This window comes from Chenopodium quinoa, unplaced genomic scaffold (assembly GCF_001683475.1).
Source record: "Chenopodium quinoa cultivar QQ74 unplaced genomic scaffold, ASM168347v1, whole genome shotgun sequence".
Taxonomy (NCBI): domain Eukaryota; kingdom Viridiplantae; phylum Streptophyta; class Magnoliopsida; order Caryophyllales; family Amaranthaceae; genus Chenopodium; species Chenopodium quinoa.
Genome location: NW_018743175.1, coordinates 375,754 through 400,842, shown reverse-complemented (window position 1 = coordinate 400,842; position 25,089 = coordinate 375,754). Strand labels below are relative to the sequence as shown.

At 33.6% G+C, this 25,089-nt stretch overlaps 4 protein-coding genes across 5 annotated transcripts; 2 read left to right on the top strand and 2 right to left on the bottom strand.

Annotated features, from left to right (window-relative positions):
* Window positions 1–1,620: 1,620 nt before the first annotated feature.
* Window positions 1,621–4,026, bottom strand: LOC110732274 (dof zinc finger protein DOF1.8-like). Its single transcript, XM_021912189.1, has 2 exons — window positions 3,393–4,026; window positions 1,621–2,961 (listed from the first exon to the last, which is right to left on the bottom strand). Exons 1-2 carry the CDS (start codon window positions 3,414–3,416, stop codon window positions 1,795–1,797), a joined length of 1,191 nt encoding a protein of 396 aa, XP_021767881.1. The 5' UTR covers window positions 3,417–4,026; the 3' UTR covers window positions 1,621–1,794.
* Window positions 4,027–13,335: 9,309 nt separating this feature from the next.
* On the top strand, window positions 13,336–14,430 carry LOC110732795. The gene is made up of 2 exons (XM_021912801.1): window positions 13,336–13,513; window positions 13,616–14,430. Exons 1-2 carry the CDS (start codon window positions 13,336–13,338, stop codon window positions 14,428–14,430), a joined length of 993 nt encoding a protein of 330 aa, XP_021768493.1.
* Window positions 14,431–14,819: 389 nt separating this feature from the next.
* On the top strand, window positions 14,820–17,056 carry LOC110732218 (WD repeat-containing protein 44-like). 2 transcript variants are annotated; one of them, XM_021912137.1, is made up of 4 exons: window positions 14,820–15,281; window positions 15,618–15,697; window positions 15,812–15,905; window positions 16,035–17,056. In XM_021912137.1, exons 1-4 carry the CDS (start codon window positions 15,206–15,208, stop codon window positions 16,628–16,630), a joined length of 846 nt encoding a protein of 281 aa, XP_021767829.1. In that variant the 5' UTR covers window positions 14,820–15,205; the 3' UTR covers window positions 16,631–17,056. The 2 variants fall into 2 exon arrangements, with proteins under 2 accessions (XP_021767829.1, XP_021767828.1); XM_021912136.1 differs by having other exon boundaries at window positions 15,618–15,905.
* Window positions 17,057–17,240: 184 nt separating this feature from the next.
* On the bottom strand, window positions 17,241–25,046 carry LOC110732273 (methyltransferase-like protein 17, mitochondrial). Its single transcript, XM_021912188.1, has 12 exons — window positions 24,227–25,046; window positions 23,867–24,132; window positions 23,505–23,578; window positions 23,316–23,410; window positions 23,139–23,236; window positions 22,914–22,997; window positions 22,613–22,693; window positions 22,174–22,266; window positions 21,973–22,068; window positions 21,416–21,495; window positions 20,786–20,874; window positions 17,241–18,312 (listed from the first exon to the last, which is right to left on the bottom strand). The coding sequence occupies exons 1-12, from the start codon at window positions 24,357–24,359 to the stop codon at window positions 17,981–17,983; spliced, it is 1,521 nt and encodes a 506-aa protein (XP_021767880.1). The 5' UTR covers window positions 24,360–25,046; the 3' UTR covers window positions 17,241–17,980.
* Window positions 25,047–25,089: the final 43 nt, after the last annotated feature.

Below are 25,089 nucleotides of genomic sequence, written 5' to 3'. Positions count from 1 at the left end.
GCCGAGCGCTTTTCTTTCAAAAAAAAAAAAATACTAGTGACTAATAACGGGGTATATACTAGTACTGTATAATAATATTGATTGTATGTTGTATAAGTTTAATTATAATATAATTAGGATATAAAAAAATTAAATTATCATATTAGAAGGTTTAGATCTAGATGGACCATTAAGTGGGCAAGATTATTCCTTTAGGCACACTACCCTAGGAGAATGTTTGTGGGTCCCAGCGAGCACCCCCTGCCCACCTGTTAGACCAAAAAACAGGAGGGTCTTTGTCAGATCTTTCACTCAATCACTAAAATATACAAAATGAAATTTTTTAAATAAATAAAAAAAAAAAAAAATGTTGATATTAATTACTCAAAATCCACACTCAATAGGAATAGTATTATGGGTAGTGGTACTTGTTGAGCCAAGGGAGGAAGGAAAATGACTAGTGTTTGGATATAGAAATTTAGTAGGTGAAACCAGCATTATAAATTTACATTTGTACATATTTGAACTTGTGATTTGATGATAGTGGAGCTAGTACTAGTAGTGGTGGTTCGACTATGTAATTAATAACAGTACCCACCAGATAGATATAGCGTTCATCACTAAATTATACGGTCTTCTCGGAAAAGATATATCATCCCCAAATCTAAAAATGCACAACAAAATAAGACTTACACTTAATTATATAACTTCAAAGAGAGAAGAGCTGTCTAACATCAAAGACACTAACACTTTATTGGAAAGCCCCATGTGAAGTCATGAGAATTCATACCTGGGATTTTAATTGGTTTTTTATGGGCTTTAGTTGCTTTATTTAAGCTCCTTTCATTATCATGGACAAACTATGCTTTAATTAATAGCTGCAAAAAATCTCACACTTGACCTTAAAAATGGGGCCTCCTTGTTATTAAACCTCCTAGCATGAACTCATATAAGAAGGGAAAGAGAATACAAATACAATCATATTGTCGAGCACACATCATCTGACCTCCACTTTTATTTTTATTTTTTTCTCTTTTTGTTTTTTAATTTTTTGTTTTTCAAAGAAAAATCATTTTGGAGATCTGTACATGCTTATTTAGATAATCATATATCATCATTAAAAATTTCAAAAAACATCAATAAAAACGGTGAATAAAACAAAAGCATAGAATTTTATCATTAATTATGACTAATAGTAATTAATTCATTAATTAATTAGTATCCACATACAAACCCTTTGATCAAATTAAACAACTCTCAACACAAAAACTACCAAATTATAGTAATTAAATACAGTGATAATTAAACTATTTTCCTCCATATATAGCAAGCCAACCAATGACACTAAGACACTGATGCAACATCATCTGGGAAAATTCCTCTTGCAATACAAGACAAACACCATAAGCTAAGCTAATTAACTTTGCTTAACATGGTATATGGGCAAAGCCCCTCAAAAATTATGGGCTTTTCCTTTTTTTTTTTAGGCAAAAAACTATATATATATATATATATATATTTTTTCCCCCACTTCAAAATCCCACAATGATCAGAAATTTAATTAACAAGCTAATCAGAAATGAAGAGGAATCATAATCCCATATTGTATCCCTATTATCTGTTAGCAAAAAAAAAAAAAAAAAAAAAAAAAAAAAAAAACCTTCAAAACAAGTCATATCAGATATCACCCCATTAAGAAAATCTAAAAGAACAAAGGAGATAGATCAGATTTAAGAGATTAAAAACAAGAAAATTAATTAAAAGAAAAAAAAAACATATTAATTACTCCATAATTTGTGCAAATCTTGAGTAAAGCTACCAAGATCCTCCAGAACCCAACATGCCACTCCAATACCCAGGTGTTGAATCATCTCCTTGTTCACCATTTTGTTCATGATGATTATCACCACTATTATTATTATTATTATTATTATTGTTAGTACTATTATTATTAGTAGTATTATGATCACCACTAGTAGATTGCTTTAAATCTTCAAAAGGAAACAAAAGCCTTCCATTAGCTGTTTGTTGTTGTTGATGATCAGATACTACTTGTTGATGTTGGTGCACTTCTCCTTGTCGTAAACTCCCATACCCATCTCCAAGCCCTTCAACTAGTGAAAAATTCAAACTTGGCTTGTAATCTTGTAAGGGAAACCCGGATGGATAGACACCGCCGCCGCCACCACCACCACCAACACCAACACTATTGCCATTGGGATGATCCGGGACCGGAACCGGCATCGGCATGAAGGGAGTTAGTCCCCTAGAGGATGTAAGACCATTCAAAAGCTCCAAAGCCGAAAGATGATGATTAGTAGCAGCACTACTACCATCAGTACTATTATTATTAGTATTAGTAGTAGTATTGGCAGAATTTGGAATTTGGGTTTTTGTAGTTTCAATACTAGGCAATTGCATGAATTCAGAAAGACTTCTGAATTCTTGCTGATTTGGTGGAAACCCCAAGTTTAAATCTTGACCTTGATGATGCAAATTATGAAGCTGTTGATGATGATGAGGGTGGATCTTGTTATTAGGGTTTTGATGAACAAAATGATGTGATTGTTGTTGTGCAGCAACCAAATCATGAGAAGAAAGCTTTTTCGACGACGATGATGACAACGCTGAAGTCGATGATCTATTGTTCTTCCTAGAACCACCACCAACAGGGATATTTCTCAAAGATCCGCCTTCGGTCCAATACCTTCTACAAGTCTTGCAAAAGTACCTTGGTTGAGTAAGGCTGTAATTGTTGTAGTAGCAAAACTTGGTGTTGGTTGAATTGCACCTCGGACAATTTACGGCATGATCTTTTTGAGGCCTTACTTTCCTCTCCAAAGAAGTAGAACTCGGTTTCGAATTGTTGTTGTTATTGTTATTACTACTACTGATATTAGTGTTGATGTTTGTAATTTGGGTTGTAGCTGAGGATGAGCATGTATTGGGGATCATTTCTTCCATTGGTTTCACTAATATCTCCTATAACACACACAAAAAGTTGCCAAAAGATTAAAATTAAAGTGACCAAAAAAGAAAGAAAATAAAAGGTAAAGATTGTTTAGCTTCAAGATCCAACAAAGTTAGTCAAAGCAAAAACAAATTAAGATGAAGACAGGTGACATACAACCAAAACAACAAACCCCAACAAAAAAAAAAAAAGAAAAGAAAATTCACTTTTGCAGAATTATAGCAGCAGTAGCAGCAGATGATATGATAATAATAACAAATTAATCCTTTTTTCCTAGCCAAAAATAAAGAGATGAACACTTTATTTCTCTTTTTATAATTTATACAAGTATAAAATCTCAAACAAATTACTTGTATATTACAAAAGAAAAAAAAAACACAAGAAAAACAAAAAGGTAATAAAGATCTAATCTTATTATCTACCAAAAAAGTGGAATATATACCTGAGGCCATTGAGCGGTGTCCATGAATAGATGAAGAAGAAGCAGAAGACCCAAAAAAAAAAAAAAAAAGTGGAAGAAAAAAATGGTGTTTAAATTAAGATTAAAAGTAGAGGTGAAATTGTTTGTTTTTTTGAAAAAGGAATGTCTGAAATGAGTTAGGTTTCTCTCTCTATGACTAGAAGTTGTTTGTCTGCGTTTGGATGGATGAGTGTAGTGTGTGTGTGTGTTTGTGTGAGAGAAATTAAAGTGATGAGAGAGAATTGAATTGAAGAAGAGGCAAATAAATACTCCTTTTTTTTTTTTTTTTTTTTTTTTTGGTGATGGATTAAATTTATTACAAGCCGCACAGCAAGAATATTTGTCTCTGCCAATTTGATTTTGTTTAATTCAGTTTAATTTAAGTGTACTTTTTTTTTCCCTCCTTTGTTATTCTAATGGATACAAGTTCTTAGGAGTTAGGAGAGGAATTGAGAGGGGGAGTTGTATCACTTGTATGAGAATTATGTTCGCCTTATCTGTTTCATTTTATTCACTATAGTTTGGTATTTGTCACTAATCACATAATTTGGTTTCACTATGTTTCCTTGTTTAGTTATTGATATGTAATGTAAAAAGTACTCTATGGTCAAGATATGTCTTATTAGATTCGTCTCAATGTATATTTTCATAATATCAATTTTATAATTCTTACTTCATTATAATTAAAGATATTAATTGTTGACATTATGCATCGACAGATATGAATGTCAATCAAAGTATTGCAAGTAAAATGAAATGGAGGAAAATTTTAGTAAAATTAAATTTTGTATATGCTCGCATAAATTTTAATAAAATTTATAACTTTAAAGAACAAATATAATGAATTACTAAAAATTATTTAAGTTCAGTAAATAACTGATAAATGTCCTTAGAACAAGACTTTAAATTTATTAGTGGAAATAAAAGTCGATAAATAGTAACAACTACGGAATATTTGAGAAAAGTGCGTCAAATATTTAGATACATAAAAAGTATAAGTATTTAAGGGCGGATGAAGTACGTAGAATAAGGGAGTGAGTATAAGGTTTATCTTATGCGATGGTGGGTGGGTGTGTTTGTGGGATGTTGTGTGTACGTATGTACATTCTGTGGTGGTGGGCATTGTTTCTCCATTTTGCTGACCAAAATTAGTCAGAATTAATCAACTCTCTCACACTATCCCACTTTAAAAAAGTTGCTCTCAACTTGAGTTTATTCAATTTAACTTAATGTTTACCGTAATACAGCTCCTCCATTTTTTATTATAAAAACATTCCATGGATGACTTGTAACATTTAATTTTAGAATAAAAGGTACTCCTTTTAATACTGTAGAATTTGAAACATAGAATATAGAAGAATTATTTAAAATATTCTCGTACAATAAAGTAGGGTTTATTTCTTCTTTCTCATTTTTTAAAAATCAAAATACACATTTTTATATTTGTATCCATAAGTACATGCATAATTAGTTGGTCATTACTCCATTCTTTCTCCATTTTTCAATATTTGTATCATTTTAACGTTTTTTTTTGTTTTTTTTTGTTTTTTTTAACACTTTTTCCTAACAAAATGACCATGTATGCAATATGTTTACTAATTATAAGAAAATCAAGTTCATTATTTTAGTTATTGTTAAGCTAATCCCAATAACAAAAATAAATATATAAATAAATAAATTCTCTAGATATTTTAAATCAAAATATGAATTTATAATTTTTTTTTTTTAAAAAAAACATACGAGTAGTAATTAAATATTTGAATGATATGATCAAAGTGGTGTGTTGGCAAATGTGACAAAAAAAAAAATCATGCAACTTATAATAAACGGTGAAAGTATTGATGTACTCAGGATTTATATATTCTCCATTTTCATAGTGCAATTTATATAAGTATCTACGAAGTAATAAAAATGACGGAGGTTAATTAAAAATCTACCTGAAAAATACATTACGTAGTAAAGCCATGTGAAATACTACGTATATATATGTAGACTTTATGTCACTAATGGAGAGATTTATCATGAAAATTTTGGCATCACCTAACATGTTATATTTGTACAAGATTTGAATTAGTAGTATAATCATTGTAACAATGCGGCCACTCCTTGAACTTTAAGCACTCAAACCTCGAATGTAAGCCTAGCTTAGAACTCCTAAATGAAGCAAGGTTGAGTAGGATAAGGCTCGACTATGATTAACAATAATTCGATAGTATAAATTATTTATAAAGTAGTATACTGAATTACTCCCTTTGTCCCATAATACATGATACAGTCAAATATTACACACATGTCAATGCACTATTTCGACTTTATTTTTATATAATTAAATATTAATGAAAATAATTTTAAAAATTATATTATGAAACTTTATATTAAAACCTATCCAACAACATATTTTCTGATAAAATATATTTTTATTATGTTAGTAAGAAGTTATGGTCAAACCTAATGCATGAATAGTGAAAGAAAGTCCAACATCTCATATATTATGGTCAAACCTAATGCATGAATAGTGAAAGAAAGTCCAACATCTCATATATTATGTCTTGATTATCTATTATGAAAAAAATGCTTGCAGCAAACACAAACCGTTATATTATTACAAAGCATTAAAATAAATTGTAGTGCATACAAGAGATGTCTCATAGTGCAATTATTGTCACTATATATAATGTTTTATTTGATTCAACTCATTTAAGTTTCTTTTATATATATATATATATATATATATATATATATATATATATATATATATATATATGTATATGTATGTATATATATATATATATATATGTATGTATGTATGTATGTATGTATGTATTCTTTTTGTGTGTAGAGAGCCACAAGGGTAGGTGACGAGAATCGTTCTTAGGATTACCTAGAATTGGGAGGGGAGCCCTAACCACTTGAGTTATCCCTCCCTCTCTTCTTTTATATTTTGTAAGTATTAGGGTGTAATCTATTCACCTGATTTTCACTTATCTGAACTTATCTGATCTTATCTAAACTTACCTGAACTTATTAGACCTTATTAAAACTTATTATAGTTATAATTTGAATTTGGGCAACCCTTATCAGAACTTATTTTTAACTAAACTTATTAGACCTAAAATAAGTGAAAATAAGGTGAACATAAAAGACTACCCTTAATATATGTTTTTTATGAAACAAAACTTGAACTTAACAAAAAAAGTAAAATACAATAAATTCCACGCAGGATAAGTATCATCAGACAATAGAGGACAAAAACATAAATGTGTCACTCTATTCACTTCATTCTTAAATGCAATACCATCTTCTTCGATTGTACAAAAAGCCATCCATTAATTCATTCTCTAGCTTGACAGCAAAATCCATATTATATGTAAAATAAAACAAGAAGAAGAAGTACGGGTAGTAAATAAATAAAGTTAATTTGACCAAGCAGAGAAACCGTGGCCTAGAAGACAAGACCATAAATTCATAATTTGTCGTCCTTCTCTTTTTATCTCTTCTTTTGTACGTTTCTTAAACGATATTGAGAAAATATTGAAATGGTCCCTTAGCTTTGAAAAATATTGCACCATTTATTATGGGGCTGTTTGACAATCGGCGGTTGGTTGTTGGCTTGTTTGACTAATTGGAAGTATTAACTTAATGGATTGGTTTTTTAAGTTAGTTGTTTAAGCCGGTTGTTTACAAAAGTGTTTGGTAAGATTATTAATGATTGTTAGCTGTTTACTAGTGATAAAGTGGGCCAACAAGCCAAAAGACAATAGAGAAAACCACTCCTATTAGCTTTTGGCGAAAAAGACAGCTTAAAAGCCAACAAAAAAGGCAACAACCAAACATATTTTTTTGGCTGTTTGACCAAACTAAAAAGCCAAAAGCTAAAAGTTAGGCAAAAAGCCAATTGCCAATAAACACCCCCTATATCTTATGTTGTGTGTTTATGATTGAATACATAAATATGGCTATCATGTGAAATCAAGTAAGGAGTAACAATTATCTTATGATAGTTAGACCTTGGCAAAGTAAGTCACTAGTAATTGACACCTTGATTAACACAGCCCAGCAAACTATGTGTTCCATTACTTATGAATTATGATGCTTGGAGTGATCTATTGTATTACACGCCTCCTTTGATTATTACTTCTTTCCAACATTATAGCCATTTCACTTCAAACTCGTTTTTCTTTGATGGTCGTCATGGAGTTGATCATGTGTGTGTGGCGTAAAAATGTATGTATTTTAGTTGTTATTTGATATGTTTTCACTCTGTCATTCGTTTGAGTTTGTTTCATCTCATCATTTTTTTTACTTTGATAAGAATTGTATTGGGTAGGTTCGTATTAAGTGCCCTGTATATGGCGTAATGAATAAATTAGAGAAGATTTGTATGTGGTGTATGGACAACTTTTTAGAATGATCTAAATGAACAAAATTATCTTTAAAGGAACGAGGAGAATATGTAGATATTAAATGTATTAGTGGTTTGATAGTTTGAGGCTAAATGTTAAAAAATTAATTTTCCAAACACTACTAAAAAAAGTTTTTGAAACCTTTGTGAAACACTGCTTGAAAATTTAATGTTGACACAACGATGGCTTAATATTATCTGTTGTTCACTACTCAAAAATTATATATATATATATATATATATATATATATATATATATATATGCAAAGTAAGGAGTTGTTTAATTTGTTCCAACATATATTATCTAATTGTAAACAAAATGAGTTCAAACAAAGTTTTAACACACTCACATATAAGTTTTGTTATAATGAAAATATATATGGATAACATAAGTTATGATAATTAATAATATATCTATTTAAGACAAATCAATCAAACCAAACAAAGCCTAATATCCTAAAGAGATTTTTCATGTAGTTTGATAATCTTAAACAACAAATAAAATATACCTCATCTCGTCGTATTTACAAGTATAATTGAAGTATGACTTGTCACTAGCTAGCATGGCCGAAGTAATCAAATTCAACACACATAATTTTCTTTAATTGCATACTAACATAATAATTAACTAAACTATATTATCTCTATACAGTTCACACTTCAATTCACATGTAATAATAAGTAGGAAGATATCTTAGTTAGTGGTGTATCTTTGTTGTGAAGGTACAGTTAGAAAAGAATATCATAAAATTGAAGAAATAATACTAAGGACTATTTTAGATGGTTACATTCATAGCAACCTGTCAAGATCAAGTAATTAACTAGAAAGTGAGATTAGCTTTTTTGGAACATAAAAGATTTATCTTTTTGACTGAAAAAATAGTTTGTCTATTATGTTACATGTTCATGTTCAAATTCTATTCAACTTTTGCGTAAATAGGAAATAAAATAACTACAAAACTATAATATATAAAAAAAACTTTATTAAATGCTTTTTGTATACATCTTGACTCTTGTCCTTGCTTTCAGAAGCAGTTGTTTACGTCTTCATCATTCTTCTATCTTTAATGTTTTGTTGAAACAATTGAATTGAAATTCAACTCAGATCTTTCCTAGTATGGAGTACTTGAGAGGTAGTCGTTGTAGCTATTGTTTAAAGTTAAATTATGGATACGATTACTTTAATTTTTTTTTTGCATCATGCAAACTGCGAAACTAGTTTTTCCATTTGAGGGGAGGGGGTGTAAATGCTTGAACTATTATGTTCTAAAAAAAGAAAATGTGTATGGACGAAATGTGTCAAATATGGGATTGAGCCACACCCATCCATCATGAGGAGGAAGTGTCCATTCAACACAAAAGATGGTTTCACCTTAAAATATATGAAGTAGTACATACTTCGTATGGGAATAAGGGTAGCTACTTCGTAGCCTTATAAACTAATAAAGTAAACACGTATCTCTTCTATTATCAATGTTTATAATAATCACATATGTTGTTTTATGAGGCTAGAGTTTCAATAGGCTACTAGCAATGTCTTTTGAATAAGGATAATGTTACTTCAAATAAACAAAGCAAGGTGTATGTGACATATAGACAATTTATAAAACTGTAGGACGTACTAATGATATGTCATGATACTTGTTATAGTGTTGTACACAAATATAAGTGTGTCGTGAAAGTTTTTTTTAGTTTGGATCAAATTCATATTCAAGATAATTTCTTTTAATTAAAATGGACTGATTTTGGACTAGACTTGGCTTGTGAATTGAAAATTTGAGATCGAGTTTTGAATTTGGCAAAACCCAACATATAGTCAACTGATTTATACCCATGTACTTTGCTTACTACACTGCTATATACTCCAAAGAACATAAGTAACCAATGAAATCTTTGATCATGTATTATTAAATTAAAAAAACAAAGTTAGAAGTTTGAAAATACATGCTAAAAGACTCAAATAAACGAATATTACAAGATTCTTACATGGATATTTTTTTTCCTTATTTAGCAATAAAAATTCACTGTCAATAATGTATATTGACTTTATAAAAGAAAATGAGGCAAATAAAAAGGAATACAAAAAATTACAAGAAAGAAATATTTCTGATTATTTAAGGAAGTTTTTAATTGATACAACTCCATACAAGTATTTTTGTTTGATCGATTGCATGTCAAATCGAGACGCTACTTTCTTCAACGGAGAACTGTTCTCTGACTTTTGCCTCATTTACAAAATATGAAGTACGTTGTAATACGTTAACATTGAAATGAAACAATTTGCACTGTTTATTCATCGTAGGTTAACACATAATAATTACATATAAATCACGGGTAAACCAAAAACGGTTTCCTTACTATAGCAAGTAGTCCATGTACGAGCATAAAACTTATCAAGTAGTATGAGAAAATGTTGGTGATGTTAACTTTTAAATATTGTAATTCTTGTCATTAAGGTACATTTCATCTCAAGGAGAAGGAGTTCTTTAGTTTTCTTATTGTCATTAGGCTGTAGTTCTTGTCATTAAGCAAGTTATATATACTAAGATATGATTTGAATCTGCTAACCCATGAAATGACCATAAATGCTACGTAGTGAATTGAGGTCCAGGGGCGGCGATGTGTCCTGGTTTGGGGGCTTGGGGTGGAAGTGTGGAACATCAGCTATGGTACGGTTTTCTATTTTAGCCTATTTTTGGGGCTTATTCCTTAGAGCTTAGATTTTGAACTACCTTAGATTATTAACTTAACTCATCTTGTAATACCCTGTATGCATGTGTTATTCTTATGATAGTAAAACTTTTCTCTTGCTGCCAATAAACATAGCTAACATATTATTAGTAAAAACACATAAATTTATGCGTATAAGTGTACTGTGTCTTGCTCTTCGAATTGGTTTTTCACATTTGTTACGACATTGTCACAGAGCAATTATAGAATATATATAGCTACTCTTGTAAAAGTAATGTATACGAATTTTAACTTTTTCAAAGGAAATCCTCTACTCCCAAGCGTAAGCAAATACCAATATATATATTTTTTAAAGGTAAGATGAAAAACCCTACTGAATCAACACCTCTTACAGGTTAAACCAACCTAGTTCCATCAACGCTAAGGGGGGAGGGTAAGGAAATACCCATACTCCCAAGCAAATGTAGTTGGTGGGGCTCGAACTCGTAACCTTAAAGTCACAAGGTGAGTTCTCCTCCAATTCTACCAAGCTTTACTTGGTATTCTGTATCATATACGAGTAATATACCGACCTCGAACTTATAATGCTAGTACATGCGAATAACACGAAGGAAGAAAAGGTGGAAAAGGAAATATATCCGCGGAAGAAGAAAGTGGGACAGAAGAGAATCAAGAGTGTTTGACAAAATACTTAAAAAAAATTGTAAATTAAATGAAGCAAAGTGGTGGTGAAAAGGGAGAAAGGGGGGTTGTCACCGTTTTGTAAAATTGAAGAAAAAAGCGTGCGGTTGCGATGGGATTGGGCGGTCTTTACTTTTTAGTGGCCTTCCGACGATATTTGGGTCCCTTCTTTTACTCTACTGCGCATGCGGAGTACTTGCTCTACGTACCACTACTCTATTCTATATATATATATATATTTTTTTTTTGAAAGAACGTGTTTTCGATTGGCGTTTGATTCGCAAAGAGGTATGAGTTTGAAATCAGGAATGGGGTTAATGTGATATCGGGTTGGAACTTGATACTTAATACCATGTGTTTGGTTCAATTCTGGAATGAAATCTCTCACTATTCTCTCCTTTATTTGATACCTAAGGGAATGGAATAGGCCAAACTCACCTCCCTCCAAGGTTTCTAAACCCCATACCTCATGGGTTTGAGGTATGGGTTTAAAATTCATAATTTTGACAGCCAAACATATGGTATAAGGTTTTAGTCATTCTAAACCCATACCTCATATCTATAATCCGCAAACCAAACGCTCCCTAGAGGTAATCAGATTCATGGGTCAAGCTCGATTAGACTTTAGCCAAATAAAAAAGAGTAAGGTTTGGGTTAGGCTTAATTTTTAACTGTTTAAAATCCAAATTTAATTCAAGCTTACAAAATTCGGGGCGTGCCAACTTTAATCAGGTCTAAATTCTATTTATTTGCCCCGTTGAAGGAGTTAAATTTTATAAAATTTTGACCACAAAGTTTCAGTTATCTATTAGAATTAATACAATAATCGTTTTTTTCGTATTGCCAAAGAATTGAACGACAACTGGTATTTATTAAATTTGTTACAGTGTCTCTGCATGGGTTTGGCCATGCCTAGTTCGCCCTTTAGAAAGTTTTGACATTGCATAAAAGGTAGCAAGTGGACTTAGTTTTGGGCCATGCCTAAAGATGGCACCGTAAAAGCATGACATAGACATGGTGTTGGCACGACACAACACGATACTGTGCATGTTGGGCCGCTTTTATTTAGGAGAAGCACAACAAAACACGCTAAAATCAATGAAGTGTGTGACTTAGGAATGCAAGCACAACCTGGCCCGGCATGATGACAGGGCTTGGACCGACTTTTTGATAATTTTGACCTGATCCGACACGGTACATAACTCATAGACTAGTACAATTTAACTCTAAAGCACGTTGATTGACTAAGCACGAGGCATGACCCACATCCATCTTCAGTTAGGCTCGAGGTTTTTTTTTTTTTTTTTTTTAGTTAGATCATATTCAAGTTGTGCTCGTGAAAGTTTCTAAGATGATGTACTTTTGCAAAAAACTTTAGAGAACCAAGTTCACATTTTTTAAGGGACCAAAGTCTCCATTTCTGTTTTTTGGTTTGGGGGGGGGGGGTGTTCCTTTACAACTAACCTTAGGCTTTTTTTAGTTAATTGTTCTACAGAATATGAGATGTTCTATGTATCTCATTGCAAGAACAAAATTATAAAAACACAGGCTAATTGGGCAAAAATAAATCAAGGCAACTGTTACAGAAACCAACGTCCAAACTGGAGAAAGATCAATTATAGCCATTCTCAAATTTATGTCCCAAGGTTTTTACATTTTCTTTCTTGATCCTAATTTGTTGAATTGCTACCTAAAAATAGTTTGAACGTTGCTTAATCCACATCAAATAGGTGTACCCAGGTTGATAAAATTTACATAGGAAGTTGTTGGTGAGTATATACCCTTTTAAATTTTTTCCAAGGGTTGATCAATTTGCATCCTTAAGGCAACGTTGTGCATGTTGGTTTTTACAGCACACGATATGAACTGATTGTTCTTGATCATGCTTCAGAATTTTGGTTCGTATATGCGAAAGTTATGTTGTAGTCCACGTAAAAATGCAGCTTACTAATGAAGTTGTACAATTTCGAGGTGGTTTATTTTTTTCATGTTCTTATGATGTGCTACATTATATTGAATGGTCGCGTGTGTACAATTTCTAAGTTAGAAGGCTGATCAATGTCAATGTGATATATTTTGACATTGAATTCATGTTTGATGATGAGGTAGCGATTGGAAGGAATAGAGTTAACAGATAATGTAAGGGAAATTATGGTTAATTCATGTATAGAACATGATGATTTTTTTGACGCCCTTGAAGAGATTTCTTCAGAATCTAGTTGTGGTAGTGGATCAGATTGTTCTGAAGGCTGTACTTCTGAAATTCAACAAGCTAGTAATAATTCATTTAATAGTCTGCACTATGATTTTTGGAGTGGAAACCCCAAAAGTATTGATGAACGACGTGATGATTTTATAAGAACAACGACTTTTGTTTTAGATCGGTGCTAAACTGCAAGAGAAGGGCCTGATGATTCTTGTGTGATCACAGTGAGTAGTGACAGGACGGCAGGAGCTAATGAGCATGACAAAGGGAAGGGATTGGCTGGTCGGAATCATGAAGTAGTAAATGAAGAAGATCAGGATGTGTTGTGCAGAATTCGGTGCTTGGAAGATGGGAGAGAGTTTGAAGTAGAGGAGACAGATGATGAAGGAATGCCTAGGAAACTTCATGAAGTTGGTTCGAGTTCTTGTTATACAACTGATGAGTTTCAGGAGACATATGGATCACCTAATCTTGTTAAACACTTCATGACAAGAGAATCATCAAAAGGGTGTAATAAGGTGTTTAAGAGGAAATTGCAGTGCAAGGAAGGGTGTTTGAAGAGATTTAGCTTCAAAGCTGCAAATATGTTTAACAAAGATAAGGAAAAGAATGAGGTGTTTCACAACCGGGAACTCTTTGGTTCTAGAAGCCAGAAAATTCATGTTCATTCTCACAAAAAGTGGTCAAAGGAGTTGTCTTCCATGTATCATATGCAAGAATTTTCTGCTCACAAGGGCTCAATACTGTGTATGAAGTTCAGTCTTGACGGCCAATATCTTGCCAATGGTGGAGAAGATGGAGCTTTGAACGTATGGAAGATAGTTGAAGAGGGATGGATGACTGTTTCTGACCATTTGAACTTCAGTGTTGCATCTGCAGGTTTGAATTTTTCTGTAAATGGTATTCCAAAATTGGCTTGCTTTCTGAAGTGTAAAGAGGAAGGCAATGTGAAGAATAAGCAGAAGAAATGTGCACTCTGCTGGCAACGGTATTATGGTCCCTCGCAAAGTGTTTCGTATTTTAGAGAAGCCTTGGCATGAGTTCCGCGAACATGAGGGTGAGATCCCGGATATCTCATGGTCTAAGAATGGGGTTAGTATGGAACTAATTTAGAAAAATGATATATAGAGTTATGGTTGCTTACAATCTGTTAGGTTAGTGATCATAGAGGAAAGCGGAGGGGTAGGGAGGGAAAGGTGGTAAAAAGTGGAGTGAGCTTGCATTTTCTTTCCAATATCCCTCTTTTTTCTTCTCATCCCTCTTCTTCCTTTAAATACGCTCATTCAAACGTACCTTTAAAAATTCTAATTGTTCGCAATAATCAACTGCAGTGTTGCTATGAATAATCTGTGTGTGGATCTCTATGAACTCCTTGTTTACCTTCAATGCAGCATTTGCTGTCATCATCGGTTGATAAGACAGTGCGCCTGTGGAAAGTGGGATATAGCCGATGTTTAAAAGTTTTTCCTCACAATGATTTTGGTAATATGAAGTTCATGTTTCTGCTAGACGCGATTTTTCTTTATCTTAAACCAAATGTTTTTCTCCGTCATTGTCTTGACAATAACCTTTTGACTCTTTTTCATTCCATTTATGTAGTAACTTGTGCACAGTTCAATCCCACTAATGACAATAACTTCATAAGCGGTTCTATAGATGGAAAAGTCCGCATCTGGGATGTCCTAAGACGTCAAGTGGTTGACTGGATTGATATGAAGGAAATCGTCACTGCTGTTTGCTATCGTCCTGATGGAAAGGTCAATATAGCAGTTAGCTTCTCTCTTAGCCCTCTCTCTAAGTTATATCGGAAATTTCATGAGATTTTTTGCCAAATTACAGGGTGGTATTGTTGGATCAATGGTTGGAAACTGCTCATTTTTTGAAATCGCAGGTTATGTTTCTTACACCTGTGCTAAGTCATCTGATGCTAAATTTCATCAGAATTGCCAATTAGCATGAAACTACATATAAGCTTGTTTTTGGTAGATAAAAAAGAAATTTTATGTCCTCTTTTGTACACTTTAGCATAATTTTCATGTTTGTTTGAGTACTTTACCTAGTGTCTACAAGATTGGTTTGTTCGGTTATTATGTTTTTCGCTAATATTCATTCTTCATTCCTTCCATTTCTATCAAACTTTAGCCGCCTGGTATAGGGTTACAGATCTTTGATTTTTTTTTTCGTATTTGAATTCAGAAAATTGCTGATACAATATTGCATGCACCAGATGATATTATGCATCGAGCATCTGTTATGTACTTGCAAGACAAGAAGAAGACAACTTGCAAGAGGATAACTAGTTTCCAGGTTACAAGCTTTTTCATTTTTCTTTCTGCATATATTTCTTTTCTTTTCTTTTCTGTTCTTTCTTTCTGCATTTATTTTTTAATTTCATGTCTAATTTGTCTTTTCTTATCACAGTTTTCTCCAAGTAACCCAAGTGAAGTAGTAGTCAGCTCGAATGACTCTCTAGTCCGAATTCTCAAGGGAGCTGATATCATCTGTAAGCTTAGAGGTTGGTAGTCGTAACATCAACTCTGATTTTCAATTGAGGATCATCACTGAATGACTGAATCATACAGTAGTTCATAATTGTTGAGCAATATAAGACTCTCTCTTAGTTGTATCAATTTTGTTCTATTAGGTTGTGTTTCACTAATTGATCGAAGAAGCAAAGTATATGCATCTTTCACTGCTGATGGGAAACACATCATCTCAGCTACTGACGATTCAAATGCTTATATCTGGAGTCATATTAACAATGAGAGAACTACAAACAGCAAACCCAAAAACATTTGGTCTTCTGAAAGTTTCTCATCTCCCAATGCTCTAATCGCAGTACCATGGCATGGTTTTACATCCAACCCAGATATAAAATCCTCAACGACTAGACAACCTAGTACACCAAGACATAAGCAGGAATCTTCTGTTTCAAGTGGCAACTACTGTTCTGTGAAGAAGGATAAAGGGTCATCAACAGCTGTTTTGCCTGCCAAAGGAGACATTGATTACGAGTTCTTGAGGAATGTATGTGAGAGCATATTGAGTGGCTCACACATGTGGGGGCTTGTGATAGTAACTGGAGGTAAAGATGGTTTCATAAGAACATATCATAATTATGGACTACCTGTTCGATGTCCAACAGGGAAATCCCTCAAATCCTCATTCTCTTTATCTAATTTTAGATACCGATGCATAGAAAACTGCAGTAGCTTAGGAAGTTCAACTAGTTTTGATTGATAGTTTAGACAGCAGAAGGTAGGATTAAGCATCAGTAGGTTGTTGAATATTACATTATTACCACATAGGGGTATTTCTGATGCCTGGATTAGTAAATTTTATATTTAAAGAATTTACTTCTGCTCAGATGTGATTACTTTGTCTAGTGACCATAGTATCAACTGATTCAGTTCCTCGTTTTTATTATACAATTTTTCTGGGCAACTGAGTGACTTGAAAATCTTATTTGAGATTCTCTGTCATACTATTATAATAGAAATCAAGAAAGGAGCAAACACCATTCTCGAGTCTGCTCTCGTGTATTGGTGGATACTGGATAGTTGTGGTGACCTAATAATGAAAGGGTCAAGCATCAGAGGCCAGGAGAGTGGCCGAAGGAAGCCTTTTGGAAATTAGCTAGGCAAAGCAAACCCTTCTGTTTCTTCCTTTTATGTTTTTTTTACACTTTCATATGGAATATATATATATATATATATATATATATATATATATATATATATATATATATATATATATATATATATATATATATATATATATATATATATATATATATATATATATATATATATATATATATTTTTTTTTTTTTACGTTTTGTAAGAGCCTGTAATTGATATGTAAACATACCAACTCACCAAATGCAACAATTCACCCAAATTGACAGCTCTACTCTAAGATTAGTATTCAGTATCAAACCCTCCGTGAAAAAAGAGAACCGAAGAAAAATTACTGTAATGTGGAAATAAATCATGACTCATGTTTATACATGTAACAAGTTCAAAAAAGCATTCTTCGTATAGCATGATAGGAAAAAAATAGAGTAATATGTGACAGGAAAAAGATAAGGTAAAATATGGTGGTAAACTTATATACATGATACATGAAGTGAAAGGAGATTTAAAGATCTTGCAATCACCTGGAGCAGCTCTTCTGGATAGTCCGCTAGATTGCTAGAAGCCTGATGCACCTGAGATTCACAAAGGTAAAGGCACACCAAGAACATGTTAGCCCGCATCTTTAAATATAGTCAATCTGAACTTGCACTCTCCAGTAACTTGACAGAGGATCAAGCAAATCCGAGGCCAACAGTCACAACTGAGATTTTTGTCCCAATAAGGTCTTCATAGTTAATTTGGGGCACACAATCTTTCTTTTTCCCCAAAAAAATTTCCTCCACTATGATACCCAAATTGAGCCATGGAGTCACTATAAGACTCCAGTCTCAATAGTGGCTACATGTATCTTGCAAAGGATAAAATGTAAGCATCTAACACGAATCAATGTGCTGCAATCTTGAATCAGACTGAATTCAAGAAAGATGCTACTCTCCATTACTATAGGCTTCACCTACAAAGGCCACAAATCCCCCCATAAAGACTTCCGAGCTTGATGATGTAAGGTTGGATTTTTCGCCCGAGTAACGACCAAATGATCAAATGAGCCTTCTGAACCATCATGCTTGGTAGCCCTACATACATCCATTTCAACACGTCTACCCCTCTTTTGAGGCATGAAGATTATTCTACCCCAACCACTTCCCAGATCTGCACGGCTTGATTGCTCTCCTTCCTCTTCGTCTTCATGCTCAATATCCGTATCAGATTCAGTTGCATCAGAATCATATGAAGGAGGAGCCTCAGAGAGAACAATCTCATCAGGTTCTAGCTCAGATTGGTCCTCTGTGGCAACAGAAGAGTTCAACAGCATCAGAATTCATTAGTGACTCACTAAGACAAGCTGCGCTAACCAGAAAAGAATGTATCAACTTTTCCTTCACCTGTTGGGCTAAATGCCAACAAAGCAACCAGGCTACACTATGCAAATCCTCAAACGCAATTTAAAGGCCCTCAAAACTGGACAAAAGTTTTAAATTATTCTAGATAACGATTTCACAAAAGTTTTAAATTATTCTAGATAACGATTCCTAGAGGGAAAATAAATGGTGTAGGTAATGTCCAAGCAATGTTATAGTTATACACAATAAATTGTATAGCAATAAGACGTTAACTAACTAAAAACATGAACACAAGACTTGAGCAAGCCTGGGTCTAAGAAATGTACTGTGTTTAGAGATGTAGTTCCTTGTTCAAGATACAAAATTTACCATATTTAGTCTTAGGAAGTAGAAATTCCTATTTCATTCTCTAATAGTCTAATAGCTAAGCCTTGTTCTTTAACACGAATAAAAATAACCTAGCCCTAAGAAAAGAAGTGTAGACTACCTACCTCACTAAAGAAATCCTTAAGTATTGATAACCCAGCATAAAGCAAGCCTGCTACAAAGCTTACCAAATCCAGAAAGAAAGGTTGCAATAGTGTACAAGACTACAAGCAGCTATAGATTTCTTTTAGGGGCCTCAAGAAGACAAAACCTGAGCACTAGAACTTGAGAAAGAAATAATACTATTGTCAAATTCAAGGAAACTTCCCACTTTGCTCATGATGTTTCATCCCTAATATTTTTTTTGGCAATTAAATTTTATTACTTGCCAAAAAAAGACAATCCAAACCAGAGTTTAAAAAGTAAAACCAGACCAAATACCAAGCCTGAAAAGCATCACTATGACAATCGTTCCTCCTTGGAAGGTTTGAAGAAAATACTCTATATGCAAAGCTAAAAGAAAAAATTCCTGCTATTTTGTAATTTTTGGTTCCCAATTAGCAACAAAAGGGGAAGATCAAATTGAACATGTGTTGAATGAGCTTCCAAATACAAGGATTTGTCAATCTTAGTCATTCTAGGAATGTAATCCCAACTCCTGCCTCTAAGGTGATCATCTTATATATATAAGTTTAGTTTTGGGGACTGTTGATAGTCTCCTTATCCTTTCATTGTTGTTTGTACTGTTAAAATTCTTACTGATTTTAATATATAAACAGTACAGAAAGATTTTAATACCTTTTCAGCTTTTTTGTAAATTATACTTCTATATTGTTTGAATCAACATCACCCTAAAATATTTTTCAGCTTTTTGTGAATTATAGATTATAGATTGTTTGAATCAAAAATACACTTCTGCTTATTAAATTTCATCCTTCAGCAATTGCCATTGCTTCCTTTTCAAAAATGTTATCGCCTCATATAAAATGCTATCAACATTACTCTCATTGACTCATTGCTAGTTTGCTAGTATTGGTTAAGAAAATGTTTCAACTAGGGCATTTAGTGAAGGATCAGAAGTATAAAGTACTCGAGAAAAGAGAATCAACAGAATCATCAGTCTAGATCACAAGGAAAAAGTCCTTGGAAAGCCTGGAATGCTGATGACAACACGAGTAAAAGACCTCAGTATAGAGCATATAAATTAGGTTTCCTAATTCACTATGTTGTCAATAATAGAGGATGGTCTACCCTACCCAATGGATCTCAATTTCATTACTACATCAGCCACTAATGCAACCAATGGAATGAAAGCTTCCAAGATTTGCATGCTACGATGTACTTATTTGTTAGGGGCTGTATCTATCAGTAAGCCCTCAAGAGATTAAAACCATGGGTTTCAGTCATTGGCCTTATCCATCTTGAAGTACATGAACCAATATAGAATTAGTACCAAATCATAAAAATAATTTACAACAACCATGATCTATTTATAAATTGATCAAGTATAAAAGAACCAGTAAACCACGATAGAATAAGTTTGCGGGTGAACACGGTATACAAATCTCTACCTTTCCCCAGTTGTTTGTAGTGCAGAAAAACAAGAGGTAATAATCAATAGAAAAGAGAAAATGACTCTGATAGGCATAGGCATCTCATGTTAAGCTAAAAGGTAAGCTTGAGCCTGGAGGCTCTTGCATTCACAACCATTATCAGGAAGCTGAGACTTCCCGCAGGCTCTCGCATTTACAACCATTAGATTATTAGACTTTGCTTTTAGCAGATTAAACATTATTTAAGAAAATTTCCAGAAATAACATTTTTGGCCAACTAAAAAGCTAGCTGGGCAGATGGGACCTTTGGGGCCTTGGGGAGTAATCATTGCATATTTGTGGACCAATGCACTTTCCTCTTGGCTCTCACAATAAAGTAGTTATCAATTTTGTTTGGAAGGAAACTGAATAATAGTTGTGAAAGGTAGGAGCAATGATCTGGATCTCTAGGAAAATAAAATAATTATGCAGATAAAGGAGCGTATAAGAGATGCGTACCATAATCAATTTCAAGTTCCTCGGGAATTCTTTTGGCACGCAGTTCTTTTAAGGTCTCAAACTTAATTCCGTCAAGAGGCCAAGGATCCCTGTTCAGTAATTTATAAAAAATTAAAAATTAAAAAAAAATTAAAAATTAAAAATTAAAAAAAAAAAAAAACTTCATTCACCATGGAATTCAAACCTTCACATCAAGAACAATCAATAGCAAGGAAGAAGTGGAAAGAATGGCTCGCATTGGATTATTGGAAACAAATTAACAGAATGTATTGCAGCAGCCACAAGCAAATTATGTAGCTTGTCTTCCATGATAAGCTCCCATTTGCCTTTCTTCCTACCATTGTTACCCCAACACCCCGAATTCCACATAGTATCCGAGTCTTGGCACAGATCATGATATCAGACACCTCAAATGGATATAGTAACTTGGGTATGCACTTTGAAAGATTATAGGAAAACGTAGAATAGCAAAGCTTCATATTAAAATGGCTACTTTATCTTGCACCCAACCATCTTTTTCAAAGTTTTCTTAAACAACGGATCTATAGAGAGTAGAGCAAAAATAAACAATGGTAGTATATCATAATGAAATTTAATTACAAGTGTAAAGCTTAAGCGTAAAATACTCACTGCGGTCTTTTTCCTCGTCTCAATACCACATAGGAAAATTTCTCATCCTCAAATCCACGTAAAGGTGAACCGTTTGATCTCTGCAAGACAATAACAAACACAAAAGCTTGATCACAACATAGCTCACTTTAATATATTTCAGTAATTTCACCCCTCTAATACACTGATTTGGTTTCTATTAGAAACACTGCCCTACTCTTTCCATCTCAAAGACAACCACATAGAACAAAAAAAGTAGGTGCTTAATGGTCTTTCCTTAAACACTTGAACCCTCAACCATATCAGAATCTTAACCCAGGGTAACTCCTAGTATACCCAATCAAAATGATTTGTATAAATATAAATAATACTACTGTAGTACAATGGTTTGGTCCTGACTTGGTGTCAACCTATTAAAGCTAGTATACCCAATCAAATATGATCTGCATAAAGAATACTACAGTGGATTAGTCCCGACTTGATGTCAACCAACTAAAAATGATAATGCTCCAAGCTTAAAATATATGCTAAACAACATTTTGAAAAGCCAACTTGGGAATTAAATATTTAATGAGAACCTTGAATGCACGTTGCGACTCTGTTCTCTCTAGTCGCTGAACAAAATGACAATATTTTCCACTCTTTGCCAGAGGACAAGTTCCATCGTGTGGACACTGTGACAAAAACATGTAACAAAGGTAAATAATCTCTTCTTGTCATGTTTTGGTATGGGAGCAAGGAAGAGAGAAAAACGCAAAGTTATAGAGTCATATACTCACAGGAGCAATCACAAATGCTCCAACACTGGAAGCTTCTAAGTTTTCTGCCGCACCATTAGTTTTACGCAATTTAGCTTCAAGTTTACGCCGTTTCTAGAAATGAAACCACACAAGTAATGTTATACAAATAAAAAAAAATAAGTCAAAGGGAGCATAATAGACATATAAAGATGATTATCATAAGTACGTGTAGAAGGATGAGAATCACCCATAACCAGATAGCTCTACTGGCTCATACTTTTAGATTCACTAAGAGCCCGTGTCAGACATAGATTTTGAAACAAGCACATCATTGTGAAACCAAAATATGCAAGGTTTCTAAAAATTGCCACCACGACGCATATCTATGTCTGGCCCGAGTGGTTGAGTCTGAGTAACATAGCCCCAACATATCCTAGAGGGTACTGACACAAATCATGCACCATAACACACAACTTACCCTCTTCTCCATCCATAAAATATGTGATCGCATTTGAGATATAATATTAAACCCTTCAGGTGTGCCTGGTTCAACAAGTACCTAACATGCAGTGAAGAAACAGGAATGTAATTAGCGTAAATAAAATTCCAAGTTTTTAAGTCTAAAATACAAACAAAAAACCAAGGTAGCTAGACAAAGTAAAGTTTTTAAGACTTTGAACTTTTGAAGCATCTCCCTCAACAAGAAAAATAGCATCTCATTCCCACAATATATTGGCATGAAAGCAAGGACTTTAGCTCAGCCATGAGTTTCAAAATACCAGAATATCTCGAGTAAGACCCCATAGTTGACGCACAATAGCAATCCTATCCTTCAGTGATGGAATCTCTCCAAGAACATAGGACTTCAAAGCAAAGGGTCATGCAATAACAAAAGAAGCAAACATGAATAGCAGCACAAATTGTAGTTTATAGTGACAAAACAAACAAACATTACAATGCAGCATTTGAGATAAACTACAGTATGTCACTATGTAGTAACTTACAGCAATGACAAGGTCATGTGCCCTTTCAGCCTTCTTGATATCCTGAGTTAAGGATTGAATTTTACTGTAGCTGTGAATAAGTGGCAAGTCCTTGATATCTAAGGAAAGAATATATGTTTGAATCAAGAATAAACCTTAATGCAATGCATCCAATAGGCAATAAAGTTCACTAATTACCTCGTACAAGACTAACACCAGCACGTTGCATTGATTGAGAGGGCTCAATCAGATTGATCCGTTCCAATGACTTCGGCCAAACCTCTCTCAACGCCCTGCACAATATCATCCACAAAACAATTTCAACACCAACAAACAACTACTACAGCACTCCACCAAGATTGCAAAATCAAAGAAATAGATTCTCACCAAAAAGCCGAGCCAGTACCAGACCCAAAGTCCAACACATTAACAGGAGAAAATTCAGGCACCCTTCTTTTTATCTACAAACATCAACAAATCCCATTTGTCATAAACACCTAAATTAAGATTTGACACAAATGCAAACCCTATCCATATCCTTGAAACTAAACCAGTGTTGCTAAATTCACAAGATAAATTTGGTACTCGTTACTTTTCGCCGAATTCAACAAAACTAGGTAGCGAAATACGTTCCTATGCCCACTTTCATACCACGAATGGTATTACACTGACCTAAACATTAAGAGCATCTCCAAGTATAACATCAACAATCAAACAATAGCAATAAATTTGTGAAAAGAAATAATCACCTCACGTAAGATTCTATAACAAGCAGAATAAACAGCAGGCATTCGAGTGGCAACATAAGCAACAGTCTCATCATCAGTATAAGTTAATCCAATATCACCGTATTCACTCTTGATTTTCCACCTCTTTGATTGTTCCATCGACTTCAATGGATCCTCAACAAGCTCCTTTGAAATCGACATTGGAAGCAACCGATTAACATCCTTAATTTCCGCAAATGATGCTGATAATCTCAGCACTTTCTTCTTCATGTGCCCCATTTCTTGCTCTAATTAATCAATTGAACATTAAATTAAATTAATTTCAGCTCGAATTTGAACTTTTTTCCACAAATTGAAGGAGAGAGAAAATGAAGGACAAACCTTGAAGATATTTTTCAATGGCGCGGCGAAGACGAACGGGGATTACGAGGCATTTTGACGATTGTTTCGCCGCCGAACGGATACTTTCCGACGTAATTAGTCGGCGGGAAGTTTCCGGTATTAACGCTGACATTTTTTTCGCCGGAGAAGGGTTTTAGGAGAGTGAAGGGTTTTAGCTTGGTTCTTACAAACAGTTGGTGAAATGAGGTTGAAGATGTGTCCCAGTGAGAGGGTGAATTTGGGTCGGCCCATCATTTTAGGGTATTATGATTTGAGGATTGATCCAAAATGAATAGAGCCTGGCCCAAACCATATATGGTCCAAGAAGTATACTTGCTTAAGATCGATAGGTTGCTGGGTTGGTCTCCTAATAGCAACGGATTGATATGCACTAAAAACACACGCAAAATGGCTTGGACTTGGAGAAGAAATGGCATAGAATATTTTCTGCGTGCCTAGCCTACGCAATGGTTTTTGGAAAAGCATGATAAGACACGACATGACTCAACATGAAAAGCGGAAAAGCACGCTAAAACAAGTAATTACTAAATAAAAAAAAATAAAAAAATAAAAAAACTATTTAGGATTGATACTGAAAATTTGAAATATTATGGATGTCAACTAGTTTAGTTGTTTAAAGTTTAGAAATGATACCCAACATTTAAGATCAAAGATCGGTTTCGCCTATACGAAATATATATAAATAAATAAATCAATATAAGTGATCCAAGTGCTATTTAGTCCACTAAGTTTTGGGCCCATCAAACATATAACACATGAAGATGGGTAAGGAGATGGACATGTCTGTGAAACAGGGCTCACCCCCCCCCCCCATCATCATTAGATAACTACCACTTTATCTT

Bases quoted from the DNA above. Each gene is read 5' to 3' on its own strand.
- LOC110732274 (XM_021912189.1), bottom strand. From the start codon at position 3,416: ATGGACACCGCTCAATGGCCTCAG. The intron at 2,962-3,392 runs GTATATATTCCA...TGTGTGTTATAG, and splicing joins ACACCGCTCAATGGCCTCAG to GAGATATTAGTGAAACCAAT.
- LOC110732795 (XM_021912801.1), top strand. From the start codon at position 13,336: ATGGTTAATTCATGTATAGAACATGATGATTTTTTTGACGCCCTTGAA. The intron at 13,514-13,615 runs GTATTGATGAAC...GTGTGATCACAG, and splicing joins TTGGAGTGGAAACCCCAAAA to TGAGTAGTGACAGGACGGCA.
- LOC110732218 (XM_021912136.1), top strand. From the start codon at position 15,206: ATGAGATTTTTTGCCAAATTACAGGGTGGTATTGTTGGATCAATGGTT. The intron at 15,282-15,617 runs GTTATGTTTCTT...TGCATGCACCAG, and splicing joins CTCATTTTTTGAAATCGCAG to ATGATATTATGCATCGAGCA. The intron at 15,906-16,034 runs GTTGGTAGTCGT...TTGTTCTATTAG, and splicing joins TATCATCTGTAAGCTTAGAG to GTTGTGTTTCACTAATTGAT.
- LOC110732273 (XM_021912188.1), bottom strand. From the start codon at position 24,359: ATGTCAGCGTTAATACCGGAAACTTCCCGCCGACTAATTACGTCGGAA. The intron at 24,133-24,226 runs GTTTGTCCTTCA...TTGATTAATTAG, and splicing joins CATTGAAAAATATCTTCAAG to AGCAAGAAATGGGGCACATG. The intron at 22,998-23,138 runs GTAAGTTACTAC...TTTGCTTTGAAG, and splicing joins CACATGACCTTGTCATTGCT to TCCTATGTTCTTGGAGAGAT.